General features: G+C 38.6%; 1 protein-coding gene across 9 annotated transcripts in view; it reads right to left on the minus strand.

The window, feature by feature from the left end:
* Window positions 1-106: 106 nt before the first annotated feature.
* Window positions 107-12,166, minus strand: part of FIP1L1 (factor interacting with PAPOLA and CPSF1) — a 45,266-nt gene continuing 33,206 nt past the window's right edge. For 6 of the 9 annotated variants that reach the window (XM_040555838.1, XM_040555839.1, XM_040555830.1 and 3 more), the window contains 3 exons: window positions 5,235-5,460; window positions 1,147-1,284; window positions 107-425 (listed from right to left, as the gene is read on the minus strand). In XM_040555838.1, the coding sequence (XP_040411772.1) occupies window positions 278-425; window positions 1,147-1,284; window positions 5,235-5,460 (512 nt within the window). In that variant the 3' untranslated portion in view covers window positions 107-277. The remainder of the gene's footprint in view (window positions 426-1,146; window positions 1,285-5,234; window positions 5,461-12,166) is intronic. The other 3 variants (XM_040555831.1, XM_040555833.1, XM_040555837.1) reach the window with 1 other exon arrangement.

The following is a 12,166-nucleotide window of genomic DNA, read 5'->3' on the forward strand; positions in this document are numbered from 1 at the left end:
TTAATACAAAGAGTTTAATCCCTACATATGTTGAAAGAGCATAAGCCTCTAGATGCAAGATATTTTCTCGACGTTTCTTAAGACAAAGTCAGTCCAGGAATCTTAACATGAAAAATTTATTCTTTTATTTTCAAAAAAACAACCAAGTAACCTTCGATTTCATACTAACAGAACAAGATTAAGAGCAAATTATTTTAATACCCAGAAAAATAACAAGATTTATAGTAATCTATTTCCGGCACTAATATATATGCAAATAGGCAAAAATCACACAAGCCTATTCGACAGGGGCAGCTTCAGTGTTTTCCTGTTCAGGAGCAGGTTCACTGCTGGCTTCTTTTCCTTCTTTGCTTCTTTTAGATTTTTTGTGTTTGTGCCTTCTGTGGCTGTCCCCTTCTTCACTGTCATGGCGACGTCTGCTGTTACTAAATAAAAAGAGGGAAAATATACCTCAAGCAATTGCATGAAACTTCAGGCCCCGTATAATTACACAGTACAGAAAACCTGCCTTTGCATTCGTATTTGAAAACAGGCACCTGCTTCTGTTCTGTCCCATATAGTACCTGGATGTCAGAATCAAACTGAATTTTTCATGTAATGGTACATACCTCTACACATCCCCAATTTTTTACTGGGATTTTTGAGTAATTTTCCACATTTGTAACCCGTATTCTAACAGCAGTATTATTAGCAATGTCACATCACTACTAACATCCTTAGGATTCAACATTCTTACTGATCCTCTTCCCCTGAATTAACTTTTATTTCTAACTGAAAAAGTTGAACCATTTCTGCAGAGTGAACATAAGGGTTATTTTACTTACTTTGTAAGAATCATTAAATTCTTGTGTGAACGCTGCTGAACGTCAGCTTCACTCTGCCTCTTTCTGACCCACCACTTTACCCTTCTTTCCCCAAATTCACTTCTGATCACTAGCTAAGACTGTCACATACATCAATCAATATGCAGTTACCCAAGGCCAACACCGCTTTTTGTCTGTCCACATTTGATATGGCAGACTTGTTCCAAGTAGTACATCTAAGTGTTTACAGCCTTTCCACGAAACTCCAGTTTGTTTGGGGTTCTTCTAAAAATTTATTTTTTTAAGCTGGTAAAAGTCTTTCGTATCCTATTAAAAATCAAACCTTCGAGATGACTTGTGTCTAGTCTCTTCTTTCTCTCTGTGTCTTCTCTCTCTATGTCGGTCATCTTTCTCTCTGCTTGTTCTATGGCGGTCATAGCCTCTTTCTGCGTAGTCTCTATATCTGTATCGTTCTTCATCGCTGATTAAAAGAAGATGGTCTTTTCAGGACAGTAACACTAAACAGTATATATACATATATATTTAAAAATAAATTCTCACATGCTCTTGAAATAAATGACATACATCTTAAAGTTGCTTCTGGGTTTCTAAACAAAACCCGCAACGTATGTTAAAGGTATACTAAAGCTCTTTACCTTAACCATAGAAGTCTAGTATATGATATCATTTGGAAGAGGGATTGTTTGATAAAAATGGAAGGCAAGAAGAATGCAACAGTGTCCCATTAAATTTATACTGGAGTTATCAAGAAGTTAGCTTAAACCCGTATCTGAATAAAGTACAATCCTATGTAAACTTCAGTAATGTCTTCAGGTTAGTGTGTGTAATGCTCAACACCTACCAGCCTACCTTTTGACTACTACAAGCCAATTCAGTAAATTAAATTCTATTTTTGGTACCACTGATCTATTTCCTTGTATCTGCTTCAAGAAAGGAAACGCTAGGTGCAAAGAAATGGACAGTAAAATATGCTGTGTTTTGGGTGGCTTTTTACATTAATTTCTCTACAATGCCAATGCTGTCCTCCGCTCCTCTCTGGGATTACTGCCCTGTGCTGCCCTGCCACAACGCTAGTAAGAAAATTAGATACTACAGGCTATACAAGAATTTCAAGCCTTTAATTCAGAATCTATTTTCATATTTTGTCTTGATAAAAAGGACAGTTCTAAGAGTTTAGTGAAATTTAAAAAAAAAGAGTAGTAACGGTTGTTAGCTAACACCACTCACGCTCTGCATTAGCACAGCATGAAAAGGCACGCTTGATCTTTTCTCTACCAAGAAAATCCTACCCAGATATAGTACCCAAATGGAATTTAACAACCAGACTTCAATAAAAATTAACTAAGACTTCACGTAATATATAAATAGTTGCAGTAACAGTGGTTTGGAAGACCCTTACCAAGTCCTAAAGAAAGGTAGAACATAACCAAGCTTTCTGAGGTAGCAATTACAGCAACAATCTAGATACTATTAAGCTGACAAAAGCCAAGTGTTTCATGCTTTTCTTCATGTTTCTTTGCCAACATTTACCATAAAATGAAGTCTCTTCACGAGTCCTTGAGAGCAGCAGAACCTTTAAAGTTCTGCAGAAAAAGTCAGACAGATCTTGCAAGGAGAACAGCTCACCTCTAGAGATTTCTCATGCCCTGCAGCAGTGAGGATTTAAACCAAAATGATTTTATCTGCCATAATTTGGACGTAGTGGCCATTTCCCAGGTAAGAACGTTACATCAGTGATCATTATAGCAATGCATAAAAACTCAGAGAAGGGGGGGAGATGTCAAGCAACAGCACCGGTCTTTCTATGAAACTTTGTATAATTGTATCGTGAAGCAAAATTCAAGAATTAAAAATTAGCAATTTAGAATAGTGTAGAGAAGCATCAAATAAAACTCAAACTCCTAATTTTCTAGGAGACATTAAAAATATTCACATACCAAAATCAGGAAACTACAGCTATTGCTAAGGAACTCAAAGTTATGACTTATGACTAAGTAACACGACTGCATTGATTAATGACTACATTAGTACGAAATCCTAACTGCACTTACAACCACACATCTGAGAGCAAGCTGATCCTCAAAAGTACACTCGTGACAGATCACAGGATGGCTGAGGCTGGCAGGGCCCACTGGAGGCCACCTGGTCCCAGCCCTGCTCCAGCAGGGCCACCCAGAGCAGGCTGCCCAGGACCACGTCCAGGCGGCTTCTGAAGATCTCCAAGGAGGACACTCCACAGCCTCTCCGGGCTGCCTGTGCCAGGGCTCCGTCTCCCACCCAGTTAAAAAGTTCTTCCACTTATACTTTTGTGATAGCGGCCCAGACGTCACTATCGTTTCTTAGATTTCACAGACCTCATAGCTAGTGCAGCTCACTGCATTTTGACGTTTATTGCACACAGAGCGCTGAGTCCTGCTCAATTTGTAGTCCACCTGGACACCAAGTCCTTTCCTATAAAGCTTTTTTCTAGCCAAACAGACCCTGGTCTGCTCTGCTGCACTGGGTTATTGGTTTTCATGGCCTCAGAAATATATTTTTAAATTACTAAAGAACCACCATAAAACAGTAAGCTATCAATCAAATGCTGAACTTTTCATTTTCAGTAGTAACCAACTGATGTGAAACTATCAAAACAGAAACAAAAGTGTACTCTTTGCAGAAGGGATCACCATCAGAAAACACAGCCTTTTCTCAAGGGAACAGAGAATGAGATACATTGTGAAAACGCACAATTTCATCTGAGGACAGCAGGGCAAAGGTGGCAGAAAACACAGAAAAATGAAAGTTCATTTTTAAACCACATTTCAGTTATACTACCGGGGTAAAAATAATCTCATTTTTTACAATTTTAAGAAATGCACTTTTTTTTTTAAATCTCAAAAAGAACTGCTAAAAACATATATGGCAATAATTTCTGAGCAATAAAATGCTAAAGACGATCCTTACTCCAAATCTCACAACAGTATTTCTTAAGTTTAAACAAAGGCAATTTAAATAAAAGCAACGCATCCGTGCTGTCTCTAGAATAGCTCACATTCTCTTGCTTCCTTGCAGCTTTTTTGAGTGCACAAAATTGAAAATAAACCTTTTTTAAAAAACAAAAAAAAACACAGTATGTCTGCATGTTCTGTCTTTCTTAAACTTCTTCCACCTTCTCTGTGATTCCCAACCCAACTTATGTGAGTTAAGGGCCTCCCATTTTCTGACACGGCCATGTGGCAACAGCTTTGCTACAGATGGTGGATAATTTAGTCACATAAAAAAGTCGAGGCCTGCTCTTCCCCCTCCTTTGCAGATAACTCTGGCAGCAGCACAGAGATTTCTCTAGGCCTGGAAGCTATTAAGGTTCATTTCAAGCACCCTTGAATGACCAGGCTCCTTTCTGGCCTTCAATCAAGCTGTCTGAGGAACAGATGTTTAGATTGGTCTTGAGTTCCCAAAAACTGACCCTGTAACACAGCACACGCATGCAGGAGAGGACATCACTGCAGTAATCTCGGCGTGTGCCTACATGGAAAAGCAGCTTTCTTGTGCCCAGTTTGGGTCTTTAGTTAACAACCACCATGCATAAAAGTCTCATCTCTCAGCTGAAGTCATGTCGACTCCGGGTGTTCTCATTCCCCACAGTATAACGCCATTAGCAAAAACAATCAGCCCAGCAGCTAACGTATATTCCCCACAAAACTGAAACTTAACGAAAAACACTGAGAAAAGCAGTCTAGATGTTCACCCCCAAATACTGAGCAAAGTAAATACAGGTATGTCTATATCCAACAAGGCAACGTGAATCTGTGGAGTCAATAGCAAATTCAACATTAAACGCTTTGTACATGTGCACATGAGCCACAGAACAGTTGCAGATTTTTTCTTTTTTAAGCAATTAGGATTGAAAGCCTGAAAAACAATAATTATCTGCCTGAAAGCGAACAAAAAAAAGGTTCTTAACCTTAAAGTAAATTTTTAAAACGGTAGGAGCGATTATAATCCAGCTAGCGCTAGTGACTAAACTACCCATCTTAACGGCTAAACCCAAGAATTAAGGTACAATGCTGTACCACGTTGCTCTTGGCACTTAAATGGCAACTAAGGTTCATTTAACACTTCCACGGATTTTTGTAGAACTGAGGTCAAAGAGAGCTGACTATGTCACTCATACACCGTGTTTAAATCCCACCTTTAATCCATAAAACACTATAACCAGCTTGGACGTTCACCGTAGTTTTGGCACTTGTGTTTTATGTTTAGAAAATCAATTATAGTTTCCAATTGAAAAGGGGGGAGGGAAGGAGGCCACACCCTCTATTTCTTTGGAGTATACAGCTGGACACTAACCTTTAAGGCTGAAATACACCACACAACATGGACACAGTTAGGAGCAGAGTTACAGCATGCTTAAGGTGTTGCACCAACCTGTTGAACACGCTTGGAGTCGGACTGTGATCTCGGTCCCGTTCTCTGTCTCTGGTCCGTTCTCGGTCTCTGTCTCGGTCCCGGTCTCGGTCCCGATCCCGATCTCGAGATCGCTCCCTCTCCCGTTCCCTATCCTTCTCTCGCCGTGCATAGTAATCCCACTGTTTGCTGCTATCCATAAGACTAGACCATGAAGGAGCAGAACCTGCAAGGTGCGGAAAGGTGACTAAAGAAAAAGACGCTGGTATTAGAAAGAACAAAATCAGATACCGTAAGAAAATTGCAATACTACTTCATGCGTGAACACAGACGGTTGCTAGCCTCCTTCAATGACATTTTCCAAGCTTCCTCTTTCACATGGAAGTTAGTTTTGCACAAACCCTGCATTTTTTCCATGATGCTAATAAAGGCCTCTGGCACTCATTTAAATACTCATTACGAAGATGCAAAGAACTGGGTTACACATCACAACACATGTCTAAATCCCTCTGCACTATATATACACACATACATATATATTTTTCCTGAGGTTTGCTGATAGAATCTGATTTCATGTCATCAAATGGCTTTGTTTTGGGGGAACGATAAAAACAAACAAAAAAATGCTTTTTGAAACTTAGTGGCTCTGAAAGCCTAGTCCAGAAAAACTGGGAAAAGGATACTTCCAACTTTCTCTTTAGATGTTATGTTTGTATGTTTTGTCCTTTAAGACCACGGTATTTTAAATATAACATTTTTGTTGCTCATAATGTTCTCGTTCACTAATTCATATTGCACAGTGCACTTTGCCACCCTTTTCTGATTACAGAACATAACCGTAACTTTAGAGGTCTCGTCCATAAATTCATTCTGGGAAGAAGAAATAACACTCCTACTTATGCTTCGTAAGACACCATTTCCAAGGAATACTCAGCACAACCACTATTACTACTAAAACATAAGAGTTTCAGAAAGTGACGTACATTGTTAACAGATGATACACTGAAGAAGTGGAGAAGGAAGTCACAACACAACGCTGTCCCACAACCCTTCTTGTAACCAGCACTGGGAGAAGGGACATGGTTCTCCACTGCTTCCTGCCAACTCAGCTGTACTAAACAGCTCCTCATCTTAATGCCCCAATTGTTCTGTCTCGCTCTTCCCCTCCAGAAGCCCCAAGGATACATCCTATTACTGAAAAATAAGGGCTGTAGTATTTAACTGGAAACAGCACTCTCTAGTGGGCTTAGAGTACAGAGGTCACAGATTCCCACTTTCTGCTTATCTGCTTTCCTGCCGAATGATAATGCAGCCTTCCACAAATAGCCCGAGTTCCACTTCATTATCAATAATATGAGAACAATATTCGCTTGGCTCCACAGCGTTATAGAGACGTCGATATTACAATTAATGTAATCATCCGCTGAACAACGCCATCTGCATTACTGATGCTGTATTTAATTACTCCCAAGCTATAAAACCAATGTGTTCTCCGAACAGCTCTACTCAGACTGCCTTGCCTACCACGGCTGGGGTATGCCTACCCAGCAAGCTTTGGCAGAAGCTTACAGCAGCGGTTTGCCAAGTGTCCAGAGGAGGAATACAAAAGACCTTTTGAGCAGGCAGCAGAGCAGGAAAAAAACACTTCATTGTTAAAATACATTTGCAAAGAAAAGCATTGTAATTCCTTTAAAAAAGCATTTTTATGAGGTTTTGCTTCTAACAAAATGCTTGACACTGTTTCACTTCAGGGCTACAGAGAACATGAGGAGTTAACAGAAAAAAAAAATACCCTAACACAACAGTTACGTTGTTCATTATATTGCCAAAACTGAAATTCTTCTAAGGAAAGCAGCCAGAAATAGCAAAAAACAGCTGGACTTTAAAGACTGCTAATTTCCTTGACTTGCCACTATGTCAACAACATACGTATGCTCTACGAGGCTTGAATACACTGGCTGACAGAATATCCTGGTCTAAAGTACGAACTTCAATTTAACTTTAAATGTACCACAAAACAACTACTTTTTTATTCAGGATAATATAAACTTCCATGATCGATTTGGGTTACTCCCTCACATCTGCAGTAATTCTCATCAGACAGAAGTATGTCACTTCCACCCCAATAACCTGAGATTTGATACTCTGAAAATACATTTTATATCTAGAAAAATTCATTTTATACCTAGATTTCCACCAGTAATTATTCACAACACACAAGGATTTCAGGGAAGTATATTTTCTAACATAAATTGGTGTTTTGGGTTTACTATTTAGAATCAAGTAATTTGTCACTTTTAATATCTCTGTATGGATTCTTCTAATCATTTCCACAAAAAGAAATACAATTTTTTTCAACGCTCTGTTCAACATTTTTATCAATGATGTGGATGCAGGAGTGGAATGCATCCTCAGCAAGTTCACCACTGATACTAAACCGGGAGGTGCTGTTGACTCTCCATCTGCGAGGCCTCTCGTCCCTCCAGAGCTGGACAGATTGGAGCACTGGGCCATCAGCGACAGCCGGAAGGAAATGTTTCTTTACCATGAGGGTGGTCAAACACCGGAACAAGCTTTTTAGCAAGGTGGTTGATGCCCCATGCCGGTCAGTGTTCAAGAGATGCCTAGATACTGCCCTCAGTGATACGCTTTAACTTTTGGTTAGCCCTGACGTTGGTCAGGCAGCTGGACCAGATGGTCTTTGTAGGTCCCTTCCAACTCAACTATTCTACTCTAATTCTGAAGTTTAATTCTGATTTTATTTTTAAACCACAAAGAGAGGGAACTTGACACAGACAGTCAATAGTTTTGCAGATGGTGTAAAAATTTAAAGCTGCATGGTGTCACTTAAGAAAGTATTAACACATCTTTGTGCCTCAAAAAATACTGTCTCTGGAGCTGTTTCTGTAATGCTAAATTTGTTGCATGTTCACAATATACAAAGAACATTTAGAGCACAAATAAAAAAAAAATCTTCAGGAAAAGGTAAACAACCATTACCAGTACAAGTTGCTTTACCAGCAGACCAAATGCAGTGCATCTATTGACAGATCAATGAAATTCAAAGATCTGATGGCAAAGGTGATTGACTGATTCACGAAAGGATTTAAAAACAAACTGAAGAAACTGCATTTGATGCAGCAGAAGAGCACAAACACAAAAACTTGCAGCTGTAAGAATATACTTAATATTATTATTTTACTACGCCACATTCTTACTGAGCTTACAGTCCAGGGCAAAGACATTGAAGCATGAGATTAGCAATTTTAACAGGCACAAGAAAGGCTAGAGCCTTAATCAAGACTGGTGTTTTTGCAGTGCGTTTCCTATACTCATCTTCCATCACAATTCTGAAAAAGCCATCAAGCACACTGACTGGTAAAAAAGATAACAGGTTGGAGATTCAGTGGAATCAAGTACTAAATAAACATCCTTCGCAATTCTGACATAAAATGATCTGTACCCTACTGCACCACCGAGCCCCCAATTTACCTAAGTACTGACACAGTGAGAGCACTGGTAAAATAGGGGAAAAAAATCACATGGGCTAGGGATCACGTAGTGAGACAGGGACTGTGAGGGGAAGTCTTCACTGAGAGTACACTTGCAACAGCAGCTATCTGCCACTGAGCCTCTAAAGATCCAGAGTTCTGTATGACAGACACAGTTTGAGACAGACAACTTGCTTTGTAAAGCAGATAGGAAAGCTTTGGCTGCACTAGGGGTGCCAGATACATTGGGAAGATAGGAGCAGCCAATGGCAGGAGGCACTCTCGTTGTTTTCATTATGGCAAAAATATCAGCTGAAACCAAGAAGAGAAAAAAAGCCAAGTATTTAAAGCTTGTCTAAATACAGCATTTTATGAAATATTCTGAAGTAGTAACTCCAAAGTATTACAGCGGAACAACTGTTCTATATGCTCATATCCTGAATTTTTCCTCCCAACATTAGTTTGAGTATTACTAAGATATTGCTACTTCACTTAATATAGGAGGTAATACATTGTTTTCCACAAGAGCCCTTAACTTTATAATTGTACTTCAGATATTTGGTGATATCACCTGCACAGTTCTGCCTTAGAACTTAACCACTTACCCCATCAGAAGTTTTATAGAGGTAGAGGCCTAACAAGAAACAAAGATTATTTTTAGGAAGGTGAAAACCAGAGCAAGAATGTGGTAGAGAAGGCAGTTATACTCCGAATTGTGAATTAACTGTTGACTTGGGCTGTTTTTTTTCCTACCTCCTGCCAAGGCCTGTAATGATGGTAGAGGTATCTTTTAATGTGAACTTATAAGTTCAACACGAACATACTGCTTGTTATGATAAGGACCACTAGAAGCACATAACATATTGCTATAAGAATTTATTCCTTTCTTCTCTGCAATATTATCTTTTTTTCTCAATTACAATTAAACTTCTGAGTTCTATGAAACTAATTACTCAATAAAACAAGTGGCACTACAAAGCCACATTTCTCTTTGATTAACCTCTCACACAATTTGACTCCTTACACGTGTGGGGTATTTCAGGTTCTCATTTCGATTTGGAGATGTCACTGATACGTCAGATGACTTTGGACTTTTAAAAACTTCTGTTTCTTTTCTCAACTTTTATAACCTTATAAGAAGGGATATGAAGAAAGATGTGAGAAGGAATGAAACTCATCTGCTAAGCAAAGTAAGTAAAAGCTCATGACCAAAATATCCAGATGTTTTATCACGTATTATTTAGATTTGCTGTTTTGTAGTTGGAAGTTAATTCAAGTACACCAAGATCCCTTGTTTACTCAGACATGTTCCAGAAGCTGACAGCACTACAAGTGCTGTGCAGATAGGAACTGTAAGACCAAATGACTGTAGTAAATCAGGAAACACAAAGGAAAGTAAGTTCAGACCAGATCAGTGTTAACTATCCTGTGGGAAACTGTGGTTAAGCACACTCGAATAACACCAGAATTTGTAACGTCAGCGGGAACATTCTCATCTTTGCAAACAAGACTGAATGAGTTAAAACCTACTGTATCTACTTCTCTCTATTTTTCTGCAACAACTGAGATCAGCTGAGGAGCTCATTAACAGCCACTATGTATGAGCATTAAGAAACCAGGGATGGCATGCTTTTATAACCAACTAATCACACAGCACAGTGATAAGGATCATGTATATGGGTCTTCAAAAATGGAAATCAAACTCAGCACTAAGATTTGTCCATGGGTACAAATAAAAAAAAAATACAGCAAGGCAAATGTTTTTCTTTTTGTTTTTGTTTTTTTACTAGGTAGAGAAACCAAATACCTTCCATGTCATCATGCCTTTTTTTTTCCTATAGAAAATGCTTTAATGCTACATGATGAGGGGGAAGGGAGGAAGAGGAACTGGCAGAAACCCTGACTTAAAGGTTTTTAAGAAATAGATCTAATCTCTGGGGAAAAATTCTTAAGTTAATTGCAATAATTTGAGAAAAAACTTGAACAAGAAAGACCGCATTACATGCTACTCCTTAATTACCTTTTCTGCCTAATTTTACAATCAATATTCACACCTCTCAATCAGGAAACATGTCTAACTTGTCTCACTGGAAGAGCCAACAATACATCATACTTCAGAGGAAAAAGAAGGAGAAAATATAAATCTTAACACTGAAAAGAAAGTGAGGCATGTATGCCAATATTTTGATTAGATCACATCTGACTTCTATTATGGACCTTTGACTAATATCTCCTATCAGCTATGTTAAGGAAACAACAAAAAATACATTGGTTGCCCTCTCAGACCGACAAGTCCCTCTAACTCTCAGCCTTTTTCTCTTGTGCTGCTTGATCTCCATAAGCATACAAAAGCAAACATCAGTTTTTAACCCTGGCAAAGAAACTTCACATTCTATGTCAGCATGATCATGATGACATTCATCTTTTGTATATAGATACTGAAACAATATAACCATGCCAACACCCTGAAGGCCAGCATAAAAGTTAGAAATATTCTTGTGGCCCTGGCAGTAATTGACAGAATTACAAATTCTAACAAAAGAGATTCCAAAGTGAAAAACACAGCATATTAGATGAATATTAGATGCAATGTACATACTAATGACCGACCGTAAGACTCCTTTCCTGATGATACTGTGCATGACATTACTTGTTAAAACTTCAGCAAATTAGTCAACCAGGCTACGTTAGTTGTCTGCCTCAGCTTTACTTTTTGCTACGATTTCAGCAAAACACAGTTCAGTTATTGCTAAAAAATAGTTAGCATAAAGCAGCTGTTTGCTCACATCAGGAATTCTTGAAAAACAAACTTCCATGCATGAATTTAAACACTTGAAAACTGATGATGTCAGAAACCCCTCGATGTCAACAAAGTATCATTTGTTACTCCAAAATCTGCTCCAGCTCCAAGAAATGACCAGCCATTCACAAAAAGTCATTTATATCTACGTATATCCTCTGAAGACTTCTCGATATTTGGGAGCTACACTATCGGAACATTTGATCTGTGCTGAACGTTCTGCATCCTGGAACTGGACAGAACTTTCCCTACAAATTCTCCTTCCAGCAGCCAGAGTCTATAGGAAACAAAGAGCAAGGAGGCAGAAAAATCATCAGGGAGAAAAGGCACCAGGCATGGGGCTGGATAGCAGATGCTCTGAAGGCAAAAGTAGCAATTGGCAACACGCTCACTTCACCTTTTGATTTAGGCTAGATGAGGAAGATTGTATTTTAGTATTTCAATCACTCTTTTGGCTCAAGAAGCAGAGCCATGTGCTGCGTAACAGCATCTATAGCATAACAGTGCTACAGAACAGGAATTTCTATTTCAGTTCACTCTTACTATAACACCAGAAGATGATGTTTTTCAACTTCATTTTTTTTTTCCTATAACATTAATCAAAAATGAAAAATTCACTTCTTCAAGAGGCTAGCTAAAGATTATAGTATCTTAGACAATTT

This window comes from Cygnus olor, chromosome 4 (genome assembly GCF_009769625.2).
Source record: "Cygnus olor isolate bCygOlo1 chromosome 4, bCygOlo1.pri.v2, whole genome shotgun sequence".
In the NCBI taxonomy this organism is placed as follows: domain Eukaryota; kingdom Metazoa; phylum Chordata; class Aves; order Anseriformes; family Anatidae; genus Cygnus; species Cygnus olor.